General features: G+C 37.2%; 1 protein-coding gene across 5 annotated transcripts in view; it reads right to left on the bottom strand.

The window, feature by feature from the left end:
- The window catches only part of LOC106561691 (uncharacterized), a 63932-nt gene that overhangs the window by 26666 nt on the left and 21760 nt on the right, over positions 1 to 15506 (bottom strand). For all 5 annotated transcript variants that reach the window (XR_014379152.1, XM_045688494.2, XM_045688493.2 and 2 more), the window contains 2 exons: positions 1354 to 1496; positions 149 to 302 (listed from right to left, as the gene is read on the bottom strand). Coding sequence is in view for 4 of the 5 variants with exons in the window: in XM_082957426.1 (XP_082813552.1) it covers positions 149 to 302; positions 1354 to 1496 (297 nt within the window). In the remaining variant the exon portion in view is untranslated. The remainder of the gene's footprint in view (positions 1 to 148; positions 303 to 1353; positions 1497 to 15506) is intronic.

Genomic DNA, 15506 nt, shown 5'->3' with positions numbered 1-15506 from the left:
TTGAGATAAACATTTACAAAGAGCCGAGGACAGACCAAGAGACTAGTCTGTCACTGGAGATCTCAGGGAAGATAACGTGACCGTAGCGTGGCACTGCTAATGCACCACAGATAACTAGCTAGCGGTTTGACGTGGACTTCTCTCTTACCCTGCAGCTCGTGGAAAGCCTCCTGGTGTTTGTTGGATATCTCCCTGGCCCCTTCTAACTCCAGGAGGAGCTGCAGCACCTGACTCCTCAACTCCTCCAGCTCCTGCTCCTCAGACAGAGGCTCCAGCTGCTCCCTCCTACCCTTCTCTTCCTCCTAGTTAGAGATTTATACATTGTTATAAACTGGGTGGTTCCAGCCCTGAATGCTGATTGGTTGAAAGCCATGGTATATCAGACCGTATACCACGGGTATGATAAAACATTTATTTTTACTGCTTTAATTACGTTGGTAACCAGTTTATTAATAGCAATAAGGCACCTCAGGTGTATGTGATATGCGGCCAATATAGCACGGCTAAGGGCTGTTCGTATGCACGACGCAATGCGGAGTGCCTGGATACAGCTCTTAGCCGTGGTACCCTCTCGGGCATTATTGGTTAATTAGATAGGTAAGAATTAGGTAAGCCTTGTCTGTGTCAGAAAGGCCGTAGTTAAACAGCTACTTTGTTAATCCCTGAGGAGAAATATCCTTTAAAAAAGCAGCAGATTTAAAAACAAGGGTAAAAGATATACATGAAATATACATGAAATATACATTAAGATATAGATTAAGATGTAGATTAAAACAAGAGTCAAATATATACAGTACAAGGCAAAAAAACTGGATACAAAGTCAAGAGCCATAAAATGTTATAAACATGCCAGATGATTATAGACCACCAAAATATAACATCAATGAATACCATCCTACCATAAAATCGCTCCTCTACCTCCACCTCCTCCTCCTCTACCTCCTCCTCCTCTACCTCCTCCTCCTCCTCTACATTCTCTACCTCCTCCTCTACATCCTATACCTCCTCCTCCTCCTCCTCTACCTCCTCCTCCACCTCCTCCTCCTCCTCCTCTACCTCCTATACCTCCTCCTCATCCTCATCCTCTTCCTCTTCCTCCTCCTCCTCCTCCTCCTCTACCTCCTCCTCCTCCTCTACCTCCTCTACCTCCTCCTCTACCTCCTCTCCCCCCTCCTCCTCCTCCTCCTCCTCCTCTACCTCCTCCTCTACCTCCTCTACCTCCTCCTCTACCTCCTCTACCTCCTCCTCTACCTCCTCTACCTGCTCCTCTACCTCCTCCTCCTCCTCCTCCTCCTCTACCTCCTCCTCCTCCTCCTCTACCTCCTCTACCTCCTCTACCTCCTCCTCCTCTACCTCCTCCTCCTCCTGATATCTGTCCATCATCTCCTTTTCGTTATTCTCCTCCAGTACTCCTCTCTCCTTGGCTGTGATCTCGTTGTCCATATTGAGGCTCAGGCTGGGGCTGCTATGTGGTTTTAGATCTTCACAGGGCTCATCTGAGAAGGAAAGAATACAGAATTATACAATGGTTCAAAACAGAATTATAGATGGTTCAAAACATATAGTCTACCATGGAAACACAACACATCTTCAGACCACTCTATAAATTCTTAAGTGCTTTTTATTTTAAGAGACAGTTTCCCAGACACAGATTGGACTAAAAAGCACTTTGAATGAAGAATCTCCGTTGTTTTTTAGTCAGGGAGTATCTACAGGCTTAATCTAATCTTGCTCCTGGAAACCAGCCCCAAGGCTATTATCTTATGTTTACTTTCATAAAAACTGCTTCAGAGATGTCTCTGTGCCTGTGCAGGATACAAGATCGCCATCTAGTGAAACTACTCACACAGTGCAACAGAAATCCATGGCTCAACGTCTGTTTTCACAGAGCATGTAGTTTGTTCATACTGACACAAATGGTATAATACAGGAGGACAAATAACTGATTTTGAATCAATAATGCATCATTTTTAAGTTTTTTCATAATTTGTAAATAACTATTTTGCTAACCTTTACAAATGTGGGAGTTATGATTAATACCTTGTGAGCAAACTTTGCAAATTCCATAAAACGTATATTACTGAACGTTATTAGAATGTGGTTTTTGTTAAGAGTCTGGATGTAACATTGGTCAGGAAGAAATGTCATTATACAAGATAGAGCTCCAATGTAGTGTTCTTAGAGCTCCAATGTAGTGTTCTTAGAGCTCCAATGTAGTATTCTTAGAGCTCCAATGTAGTGTTCTTAGAGCTGCAATGTAGTGCACTTAGAGCTCCAATGTAGTGCACTTAGAGCTCCAATGTAGTGTTCTTAGAGCTGCAATGTAGTGTTCTTAGAGCTGCAATGTAGTGTTCTTAGAGCTGCAATGTAGTGCACTTAGAGCTCCAATGTAGTGCACTTAGAGCTCCAATGTAGTGCACTTAGAGCTCCAATGTAGTGCACTTAGAGCTCCAATGTAGTGCACTTAGAGCTCCAATGTAGTGCACTTAGAGCTCCAATGTAGTGCACTTAGAGCTCCAATGTAGTGCACTTAGAGCTCCAATGTAGTGCACTGACATTTACTAAACAAGACAACAAGTCAACCTCTCAACCTGCTTAAGAAGCTTTCTGAATACAAAGAAAAAGTGGGATTTATAAATTCAGTCACATGGAATTAATTCACAAAGACATCCATCCATGTCAGCGTTGGAAACATTGTAGCCTAGCTAGGGAACATAGCTCAGAATTTCTCCCTCTCTCCAGAAGGTGGGGTTAGAGTAAGCTACAGTCGTGGTTGTTTTGCTGCTCCGGAGACCCAAACATTGATCTTTTAATAAAAGCTCCGGTGATACAAGATAGCAAAACAGTGACATTCCTCCTTTTCTCTATGTATTGGACCTTCTTGTCTTCCTGCTTAAAGAAAAACATTCATTGAGCTAGTGATTGGCTACAGTCAGGACAGCGGAGAGATGGATGGAGGAAGGGAGGGAGGGAGGGTGGGTGGGTCAGCATGTCTAAGAAGTTACAGTGAGTCACCGCTCAGCGATGTGCCTCAGTATCATAACACCACACTGAAATAACACCCCGTTCACACACTGAAATAACACCACTCTGAAACTACTGTTCTGACTAGAGACACTGAAATGTGATAAAACACCACCAACTCACAACAGCTGTTCTTACCATCAACATTGTTTCAGTGAGCTACTGAACTAAGACCAACTTGAGGCAAACCCAAACGCTTAGAAATGAACGCTACCATGTCAACACATGGGGATTGTCCTTCAGACAACCTAGGATAGCCAATCAGGAAATAGGAATATTTATCACTACTACAGATTGACATTATCCTACACACACAAATGCACAAATGCACACACACACACACACACACACACACACACACACACACACACACACACACAGTATTAAAGCACTCCAATATTGAGAGAGAGAGAGAGAGAGAGAGAGAGAGAGAGAGAGAGAGAGAGAGAGAGAGGAGGAGAGAGAGAGAGAGAGAGATGAGAGAGAGAGAGAGAGGAGAGAGAGAGAGAGAGAGAGAGAGAGAGAGAGAGAGAGAGATAGTAGAAGACAGGAGAAAGCAGCATGGGACAGAGAGTAAAACATTAACTAACAGATCCAGTTAATTGGTAGTGACATTCACATGTTCTACAGTAGCCCAGAGGGCCCAATCTCACAGCTCAGGGGAAACATGTACAGCATTAACTGATTGAGGTAATTATTTATATGTCGTATACCCCTGATGACATGTTCCCTATACCAATCACAGTAAGTATAGAGCTATACTACATTCATATTCATGTGACTTTACCGGAAGGCTAAACAAAAAAAAATGTCCTACTCGTAATATTGTTCATGCATCTAAAAAAGTCTGTTAGCTTATTAAGGCCTGCAAGGGTTTTGGTGCATGTGCGTTGGGTGAGAGTGTCTCATTAAAGTTTGATACTGTTGTAATGAGTTAGTAATGAAGAGGAGTAAAAGAGGAAGGAGAGAGAGAGCATCAGTCATATCCTGTCTGACTGGTACCTAGCTAGCTAAAATACACTTGCTAAGAATTTATATATGAAACTAGGTCCAGGGATTCTAATCCGATCACGAAAAGTTGACGTCGGAAGTTTACATACACCTTAGAAAAATACATTTAAACTCAGTTTTTCACAATTCCTGACATTTAATCTTAGTAAAAATGCCCTGTCTTAGGTCAGTAGGATCACCACTTTATTTAAGAATGTGAAATGTCAGAATATTAGTTGAGAGAATGATTTATTTCAGCTTTTATTTCTTTCATCACATTCCCAGTGGGTCAGAAGTTTACATACACTCAATGAGTATTTGCTAGCATTGCCTTCAAATTGTTTAACTTGGGTCAAACGTTTTGGGTAGCCTTCCACAGTAAGTTGCGTGAATTTTGGCCCATTCCTCCTGACAGAGCTGGTGTAACTGAGTCAGGTTTGTAGGCCCCCTTGCTCGCAAACGCTTTTTCAGTTCTGCCCACAAATTTTCCATAGGATTGAGGTCAGGGCTTTGTGATGGCCACTCCAATACCTTGACTTTGTTGTCCTTAAGCCACTTTGACACAACTTTGGAAGTATGCTTGGAGTTATTGTCCATTTGGAAGACCCATTTGCGACCAAGCTTTAACTTCCTGACTGATGTCTTGAGATGTTGCTTCAATATATCCACATAATTTTCCTCCCTCATGATGCCATCTATTTTGTGAAGTGCACCAGTCACTCCTGCAACAAAGCACCCCCACAACATGATGCTGCCACCCCCATGCTTCACGGTTGGGATGGTGTTCTTCGGCTTGCAAACATCCTCCTGTTTCCTAATAACATAACAATGGTCATTATGGCCAAACAGTTCTATGTTTGTTTCATCAGACCAGAGGACATTTCTCCAAAAATTACGATCTTTGTCCCCATGTGCAAACCATAGTCTGGCTTTTTTATGGCGGTTTTGGAGCAGTGGCTTCTTCCTTGCTGAGCGGCCTTTCAGGTTATGTCGATATAGGACTCGTTTTACTGTGGATATAGATACTTTTGTACCTGTTTCCTCCAGTATCTTCATAAGGTCCTTTGCTGTTGTTCTGGGATTAATTTGCACTTTTCGCACCAAAGTACATTCATCTATAGGAGACAGAACGCGTCTCCTTCCTGAGCGGTATGACAGCTGCGTGGTCCCATGATGTTTATACTTGCGTGCTATTGTTTGTACAGATGAACGTGGTACCTTCAGGCATTTGGAAATTGCTCCCAAGGATGAACCAGACTTGTGGAGGTCTACAATGTTTTTCTGAGGTCTTGGCTGAATTCTTTTGATTTTCCCATGTAGTCAAGCAAAGAGGCACTGAGTTTGAAGGTAGGCCTTGAAATACATCCACAGGTACACCTCCAATTGACTCAAATGATGTAAATTAACCTATCAGAAGCTTCTAAAGCCATGACATTATTTTCTGGAATTTTCCATGCTGTTTAAAGGCACAGTCAACTTAGTGTATGTAAACTTCTGACCCACTGGAATTGTGATATGGTGAATTATAAGTGAAATAATCTGTCTGTAAACAATTGTTGGAAAAATTACTTGTGTCATGCACAAAGTAGATGTCCTAACCGACTTTCCAAAACTATAGTTTGTTAACAAGAAATGTGTGGAGTGGTTGAAATTAAGTTTTAATGACTCCAACATAAGTGTATGTAAACTTCCGACTTCAACTATATTTCGACAATGTGCTTCTTATTAAAGGTAATTTCCAATGGAGCCCACATATGCAGTGTTTATCATGAATGGGGTTTCCGCAAACACGGGAACTTTACCTTTATTTAAATCTTGCATTGTGTACATAGTGCGATGGGTTTGAATCACGGATTATCTCTTACATCACATTAACTTCACAGCTAACTTCATTCACCCTGATCGTACAGCAAACCACACCACGTATTTAGTCTTCTGTTCACCATCTCTCATTTAGTTCCCATTGGGAATATACCACATTCAACCCCTACTATATCCTATCAGTAATCACAAACAGGCCGTTCCCCCCAGCAGTCTTCCTAACACAGAAATAATGATGCGCGCACACACACACACACACACACACACACACACACACACACACACACACACACACACACACACACACACACACACACACACACACACACAGCCACACACACACACACACACACACACACACACACACACACACACACACACACACACACACACACACACACACACACACACACACAGCATTCCCCTCGACAGTCATCCGTACACATAACCAATTACATCACATCTCTGTTAAAAGCATACAGCACCTAGGGCATCAGTTGACAGCTAAACCCTCCAGTAGTTCACTCATTCTAAGTAACAACACCTGAGACCCCTCATAGGCATGCTAGATAAATTCATTATAGCAACACAGTGTGGTGCATTTAGTCACACTAGGGGACCCACACACACACACACACACACACACACACACACACACACACACACAAAACGTCTGCATACACACAGGAAATAGTAACGCAATAAAAATAACAATAACGAGGCTATATACAAGGAGTACCGGTACTGAGTCAATGTGCAGGGGTACGAGGAAGTTGAGGTAGTTGAGGTAACATGTAGGTAGGGGTAAAAGTGACTAGGCAATCAGGATATATAATAAACAGAGTAGCAGCAGTGTATGTGAAGAGTGTGTGTGTGTGTGTGTGTGTGTGTGTGTGTGTGTGTGTGTGTGTGTGTGTGTGTGTGTGTGTGTGTGTGTGTGTGTGTGTGTGTGTGTGTGTGTGTGTGTGTACGTGTAAGTTGTAAGTGTATGTTTATAATGTGTCTTCTAGCTATATGTTTATAATGTGTCTTCTAGCTATATGTTTATAATGTCTCTTCTAGCTATATGTTTATAATGTCTCTTCTAGCTATATGTTTATAATGTCTCTCTTCTAGCTATATGTTTATAATGTGTCTTCTAGCTATATGTTTATAATGTCTCTTCTAGCTATATGTTTATAATGTCTCTTCTAGCTATATGTTTATAATGTGTCTTCTAGCTATATGTTTATAATGTCTCTTCTAGCTATATGTTTATAATGTCTCTTCTAGCTATATGTTTATAATGTCTCTTCTAGCTATATGTTTATAATGTCTCTTCTAGCTATATGTTTATAATGTCTCTTCTAGCTATATGTTTATAATGTGTCTTCTAGCTATATGTTTATAATGTCTCTTCTAGCTATATGTTTATAATGTGTCTTCTAGCTATATGTTTATAATGTCTCTTCTAGCTATATGTTTATAATGTCTCTTCTAGCTATATGTTTATAATGTGTCTTCTAGCTATATGTTTATAATGTCTCTTCTAGCTATATGTTTATAATGTGTCTTCTAGCTATATGTTTATAATGTCTCTTCTAGCTATATGTTTATAATGTCTCTTCTAGCTATATGTTTATGTCTCTTCTAGCTATATGTTTATAATGTCTCTTCTAGCTATATGTTTATAATGTCTCTTCTAGCTATATGTTTATAATGTGTCTTCTAGCTATATGTTTATAATGTGTCTCTTCTAGCTATATGTTTATAATGTGTCTCTTCTAGCTATATGTTTATAATGTCTCTTCTAGCTATATGTTTATAATGTGTCTTCTAGCTATATGTTTATAATGTGTCTTCTAGCTATATGTTTATAATGTGTCTCTTCTAGCTATATGTTTATAATGTCTCTTCTAGCTATATGTTTATAATGTGTCTTCTAGCTATATGTTTATAATGTCTCTTCTAGCTATATGTTTATAATGTCTCTCTTCTAGCTATATGTTTATAATATCTCTTCTAGCTATATGTTTATAATGTGTCTCTTCTAGCTATATGTTTATAATGTCTCTCTTCTAGCTATATGTTTATAATGTGTCTCTCTAGCTATATGTTTATAATGTCTCTTCTAGCTATATGTTTATAATGTCTCTTCTAGCTATATGTTTATAATGTGTCTTCTAGCTATATGTTTATAATGTCTCTTCTAGCTATATGTTTATAATGTGTCTTCTAGCTATATGTTTATAATGTCTCTTCTAGCTATATGTTTATAATGTCTCTCTTCTAGCTATATGTTTATAATGTGTCTCTTCTAGCTATATGTTTATAATGTCTCTTCCTAGCTATATGTTTATAATGTGTCTCTTCTAGCTATATGTTTATAAATGTCTCTTCTAGCTATATGTTTATAATGTCTCTTCTAGCTATATGTTTATAATGTCGTCTTCTAGCTATATGTTTATAATGTCTCTTCTAGCTATATGTTTATAATGTCTCTTCTAGCTATATGTTTTTTTAGTATTTATAATGTCTCTCTTCTAGCTATATGTTTATAATGTCTCTTCTAGCTATATGTTTATAATGTCTCTTCTAGCTATATGTTTATAATGTCTCTTCTAGCTATATGTTTATAATGTCTCTTCTAGCTATATGTTTATAATGTCTCTCTTCTAGCTATATGTTTATAATGTGTCTTCTAGCTATATGTTTATAATGTCTCTTCTAGCTATATGTTTATAATGTCTCTTCTAGCTATATGTTTATAATGTCTCTTCTAGCTATATGTTTATAATGTGTCTTCTAGCTATATGTTTATAATGTCTCTTCTAGCTATATGTTTATAATGTCTCTTCTAGCTATATGTTTATAATGTGTCTTCTAGCTATATGTTTATAATGTCTCTTCTAGCTATATGTTTATAATGTGTCTTCTAGCTATATGTTTATAATGTCTCTTCTAGCTATATGTTTATAATGTCTCTTCTAGCTATATGTTTATAATGTCTCTCTTCTAGCTATATGTTTATAATGTCTCTTCTAGCTATATGTTTATAATGTCTCTTCTAGCTATATGTTTATAATGTCTCTTCTAGCTATATGTTTATAATATCTCTTCTAGCTATATGTTTATAATGTGTCTCTTCTAGCTATATGTTTATAATGTGTCTTCTAGCTATATGTTTATAATATCTCTTCTAGCTATATGTTTATAATGTGTCTCTTCTAGCTATATGTTTATAATGTGTCTTCTAGCTATATGTTTATAATGTGTCTCTTCTAGCTATATGTTTATAATGTGTCTTCTAGCTATATGTTTATAATGTGTCTCTTCTAGCTATATGTTTATAATGTCTCTTCTAGCTATATGTTTATAATGTCTCTTCTAGCTATATGTTTATAATATCTCTTCTAGCTATATGTTTATAATGTGTCTCTTCTAGCTATATGTTTATAATGTGTCTTCTAGCTATATGTTTATAATGTGTCTCTTCTAGCTATATGTGTTTATAATGTGTCTTCTAGCTATATGTTTATAATGTGTCTCTTCTAGCTATATGTTTATAATGTCTCTTCTAGCTATATGTTTATAATGTCTCTTCTAGCTATATGTTTATAATGTGTCTCTTCTAGCTATATGTTTATAATGTCTCTTCTAGCTATATGTTTATAATGTCTCTTCTAGCTATATGTTTATAATGTTCTCTTCTAGCTATATGTTTATAATGTCTCTTCTAGCTATATGTTTATAATGTCTCTTCTAGCTATATGTTTATAATGTCTCTTCTAGCTATATGTTTATAATGTGTCTTCTAGCTATATGTTTATAATGTCTCTTCTAGCTATATGTTTATAATGTCTCTTCTAGCTATATGTTTATAATGTCTCTTCTAGCTATATGTTTATAATGTCTCTTCTAGCTATATGTTTATAATGTCTCTTCTAGCTATATGTTTATAATGTGTCCTCTTCTAGCTATATGTTTATAATGTGTCTCTTCTAGCTATATGTTTATAATGTCTCTTCTAGCTATATGTTTATAATGTCTCTTCTAGCTATATGTTTATAATGTGTCTCTTCTAGCTATATGTTTATAATGTCTCTTCTAGCTATATGTTTATAATGTCTCTTCTAGCTATATGTTTATAATGTGTCTTCTAGCTATATGTTTATAATGTCTCTTCTAGCTATATGTTTATAATGTCTCTTCTAGCTATATGTTTATAATGTGTCTCTTCTAGCTATATGTTTATAATGTCTCTTCTAGCTATATGTTTATAATGTCTCTTCTAGCTATATGTTTATAATGTGTCTTCTAGCTATATGTTTATAATGTCTCTTCTAGCTATATGTTTATAATGTCTCTTCTAGCTATATGTTTATAATGTCTCTTCTAGCTATATGTTTATAATGTCTCTTCTAGCTATATGTTTATAATGTCTCTTCTAGCTATATGTTTATAATGTCTCTTCTAGCTATATGTTTATAATATCTCTTCTAGCTATATGTTTATAATGTGTCTCTTCTAGCTATATGTTTATAATGTGTCTTCTAGCTATATGTTTATAATGTGTCTCTTCTAGCTATATGTTTATAATGTGTCTTCTAGCTATATGTTTATAATGTGTGTCTTCTAGCTATATGTTTATAATGTGTCTCTTCTAGCTATATGTTTATAATGTCTCTTCTAGCTATATGTTTATAATGTGTCTTCTAGCTATATGTTTATAATGTGTCTTCTAGCTATATGTTTATAATGTCTCTTCTAGCTATATGTTTATAATGTCTCTCTTCTAGCTATATGTTTATAATGTCTCTTCTAGCTATATGTTTATAATGTCTCTTCTAGCTATATGTTTATAATGTCTCTTCTAGCTATATGTTTATAATGTGTCTTCTAGCTATATGTTTATAATGTCTCTTCTAGCTATATGTTTATAATGTCTCTTCTAGCTATATGTTTATAATGTGTCTTCTAGCTATATGTTTATAATGTCTCTTCTAGCTATATGTTTATAATGTGTCTCTTCTAGCTATATGTTTATAATGTGTCTCTTCTAGCTATATGTTTATAATGTCTCTTCTAGCTATATGTTTATAATGTCTCTTCTAGCTATATGTTTATAATGTGTCTCTTCTAGCTATATGTTTATAATGTCTCTTCTAGCTATATGTTTATAATGTCTCTTCTAGCTATATGTTTATAATGTGTCTTCTAGCTATATGTTTATAATGTCTCTTCTAGCTATATGTTTATAATGTGTCTTCTAGCTATATGTTTATAATGTGTCTCTTCTAGCTATATGTTTATAATGTCTCTTCTAGCTATATGTTTATAATGTGTCTTCTAGCTATATGTTTATAATGTGCTCTTCTAGCTATATGTTTATAATGTCTCTTCTAGCTATATGTTTATAATGTGTCTTCTAGCTATATGTTTATAATGTCTCTTCTAGCTATATGTTTATAATGTCTCTTCTAGCTATATGTTTATAATGTGTCTCTTCTAGCTATATGTTTATAATGTGTCTCTTCTAGCTATATGTTTATAATGTCTCTTCTAGCTATATGTTTATAATGTGTCTCTTCTAGCTATATGTTTATAATGTGTCTTCTAGCTATATGTTTATAATGTCTCTTCTAGCTATATGTTTATAATGTGTCTCTTCTAGCTATATGTTTATAATGTGTCTTCTAGCTATATGTTTATAATGTCTCTTCTAGCTATATGTTTATAATGTCTCTCTTCTAGCTATATGTTTATAATGTGTCTCTTCTAGCTATATGTTTATAATGTCTCTTCTAGCTATATGTTTATAATGTCTCTTCTAGCTATATGTTTATAATGTGTCTTCTAGCTATATGTTTATAATGTGTCTTCTAGCTATATGTTTATAATGTCTCTTCTAGCTATATGTTTATAATGTGGTCTCTGCTAGCTATATGTTTATAATGTCTCTTCTAGCTATATGTTTATAATGTGTCTTCTAGCTATATGTTTATAATGTCTCTTCTAGCTATATGTTTATAATGTGTCTTCTAGCTATATGTTTATAATGTCTCTTCTAGCTATATGTTTATAATGTGTCTCTTCTAGCTATATGTTTATAATGTCTCTTCTAGCTATATGTTTATAATGTCTCTTCTAGCTATATGTTTATAATGTCTCTTCTAGCTATATGTTTATAATGTCTCTTCTAGCTATATGTTTATAATGTCTCTTCTAGCTATATGTTTATAATGTGTCTTCTAGCTATATGTTTATAATGTCTCTTCTAGCTATATGTTTATAATGTGTCTTCTAGCTATATGTTTATAATGTGTCTCTTCTAGCTATATGTTTATAATGTCGCTCTTCTAGCTATATGTTTATAATGTCTCTTCTAGCTATATGTTTATAATGTGTCTCTTCTAGCTATATGTTTATAATGTCTCTTCTAGCTATATGTTTATAATGTCTCTTCTAGCTATATGTTTATAATGTCTCTTCTAGCTATATGTTTATAATGTCTCTTCTAGCTATATGTTTATAATGTGTCTCTTCTAGCTATATGTTTATAATGTCTCTTCTAGCTATATGTTTATAATGTCTCTCTTCTAGCTATATGTTTATAATGTGTCTTCTAGCTATATGTTTATAATGTCTCTTCTAGCTATATGTTTATAATGTGTCTTCTAGCTATATGTTTATAATGTGTCTCTTCTAGCTATATGTTTATAATGTCTCGTCTAGCTATATGTTTATAATTGTCTTCTAGCTATATGTTTATAATGTGTCTCTTCTAGCTATATGTTTATAATGTGTCTTCTAGCTATATGTTTATAATGTCTCTTCTAGCTATATGTTTATAATGTCTCTTCTAGCTATATGTTTATAATGTGTCTTCTAGCTATATGTTTATAATGTCTCTCTTCTAGCTATATGTTTATAATGTGTCTCTTCTAGCTATATGTTTATAATGTGTCTCTTCTAGCTATATGTTTATAATGTCTCTTCTAGCTATATGTTTATAATATCTCTTCTAGCTATATGTTTATAATGTGTCTCTTCTAGCTATATGTTTATAATGTGTCTTCTAGCTATATGTTTATAATGTCTCTTCTAGCTATATGTTTATAATGTCTCTTCTAGCTATATGTTTATAATGTCTCTTCTAGCTATATGTTTATAATGTCGCTCTTCTAGCTATATGTTTATAATGTCTTCTTCTAGCTATATGTTTATAATGTCTCTTCTAGCTATATGTTTATAATGTCTCTTCTAGCTATATGTTTATAATGTGTCTTCTAGCTATATTGTTTATAATGTGTCTTCTAGCTATATGTTTATAATGTGTCTCTTCTAGCTATATGTTTATAATGTCTCTTCTAGCTATATGTTTATAATGTCTCTTCTAGCTATATGTTTATAATGTCTCTTCTAGCTATATGTTTATAATATCTCGTCTAGCTATATGTTTATAACTGTGTATGTTTATAATGTGTTTCTGTGTATGTTTATAATGTGTTTCTGTGTATGTACAGTATGTGCGTATGCCATGGATACATCTTTGTGGCATCTATGCGTAGGATGATATTAATTATTCACACCGCCCCTGATCTGAAGCCTCCTCTCTCCTCTTTCTCTCCACGCACACAAACACACACAAACGCTCCCGTGACTCTGCTTTGAAGCTTTCTCTCTATCTTTCTCTTTCTTTTTCTTTTTCTCTCTCCCTCTCTCTCTCTCTCTCCTCTCTCTCCCTCTCTCTCACTCTCATCTTTGTCTCTGTCTCTCTCTCTCTCTCCCTCTCTCTCTCTCTCTCTCTCTCTCTCTCTCTCTCTCTCTCTCTCTCTCTCTCCCTCACTCTCTCTTTGTCTCTGTCTCTCTCTCTCTCCCTCTCTCTCACTCTCTCTTTGTCTCTGTCTCTCTGTCTGTCTGTCTGTCTGTCTGTCTGTCTGTCTGTCTGTCTGTCTGTCTGTCTGTCTGTCTGTCTGTCTGTCTGTCTGTCTGTCTGTCTGTCTGTCTGTCTGTCTGTCTGTCTGTCTGTCTGTCTGTCTGTCTGTCTGTCTGTCTGTCTGTCTGTCTGTCTGTCTGTCTGTCTGTCTGTCTGTCTCTCTCTCTCTCTCTCTCTCTCTCTCTCTCTCTCTCTCTCTCTCGCGGGCTCTCTCTCTTTTCTACTCTGCCAGCCTAGCACTACAGGAGCAGGCTCCCACAGCAGTAGCACACAGTATAGAGAGAGAGAGAGCTGTGGGAAGGAGGCAGAGAGAGAGATTGAGGGGAGTGAGGGAGAGAGAGAATGAGAGAGTGACAGCCCTTTCTTTCCTCTCTCTCTCTCTCCACTCTCTCTTTCACTCTCTCCTCTCACCTCCTCTCTCTCTCGTCTTTTTGCATCAAAACCACAGAGAAAGGTGAAGTGATACTCCTGTATCATCTCCATGGCGACTCCCCCCTGTCACCTCCAACACCATTAAGCCTAGTCTAGAGTGGATGGAATTATGCAATGTTCATATGCTGTTCATATGCTGTTCATATGCTGTTTCCTGGATAAAAATGTTCATTCCTCATCTCGTCTCCCCTGAGTGGTGCCCAGGTGTGCTCGATTCGTTGCCCCTGGTGACCAATCTGTGTCAGCTGCAACATGTTTCCTCAGACCCATATTGTTCGTTAGGTCAACATCATAGGAGAGGCAGATCACTTCAAACATAGAGGCTTCTCAGTTGAAACGGAGAGAGAGGCTTCTCATTAGAGAGAGAGAGAGAGAGAGAGAGAGAGAGAGAGAGAGAGAGAGAGAGAGAGAGAGAGAGAGAGAGAGAGAGAGAGAGAGAGAGAGAGAGAGAGAGAGAGAGAGAGAGAGAGAGAGAGAGAGAGAGAGAGAGAGAGAGAGAGAGAGGAGAGAGAGAGAGAGAGAGAGAGAGAGAGAGAGAGAGAGAGAGAGAGAGAGAGAGAGAGAGAGAGCACAAGAGGGGCTGGTGTGTTTACAGATATTATTCCTGACGGGTCGCCCCCAGGTGGTGAAGGTAGGGAAACAACATCTCCTCTTCGCTAATCCTCAACACTGGGGCTCCACAAGGGTGCGTGCTCAGCCCCCTCCTGTACTCCCTGTTCACCCATGACTGTGTGGCCATGCACGCCTCCAACTCTATCATCAAGTTTGCAGATGACACAACAGTAGTAGGCTTGATTGCCAACAATGATGAGACGGCCTACAGGGAGGAAGTGAGGGCTCTGGGAGTGTGGTGCCTGGAAAATAACCTCTTACTCAATGTAAACAAAAGTAAGGAGATGATCGTGGACTTCAGGAAACAACAGAGTGAGCACCTCCCTATCCACATTGGTGGACCGCAGTGGAGAAGGTGGAAAATTTCAAGATCCTCGACATACACATCACTGACAAACTGAAATGGTCCACCCACACAGACAGTGTGGCGAAGAAGGACCAACAGCGCCTCTTCAACCTCAGGAGGCTAAAGGAATTTGGCTTAACACCTAAAACCCTCACAAACTTTTACAGATGCACAATTGAGAGCATCCTGTCAGGCTGTATCACCGCCTGGTACGGCAACTGCACCGCCCGCAACCGCAAAGCTCTCCAGAGGGTGGTGCGGTCTGCCCAACACATTACCGGAGGCAAACTTCCCGCCCTCCTGGACACCTACACCACCCGATGCCATAGGAAGGCCAAAAAGATCATCACGGACATCAACCAC

The sequence above is a fragment of the Salmo salar genome, chromosome 10, assembly GCF_965601325.2.
Source record: "Salmo salar chromosome 10, fSalSal1, whole genome shotgun sequence".
Lineage (NCBI taxonomy): Eukaryota > Metazoa > Chordata > Actinopteri > Salmoniformes > Salmonidae > Salmo > Salmo salar.
This window is presented reverse-complemented; position numbering and strand designations above follow the sequence as displayed.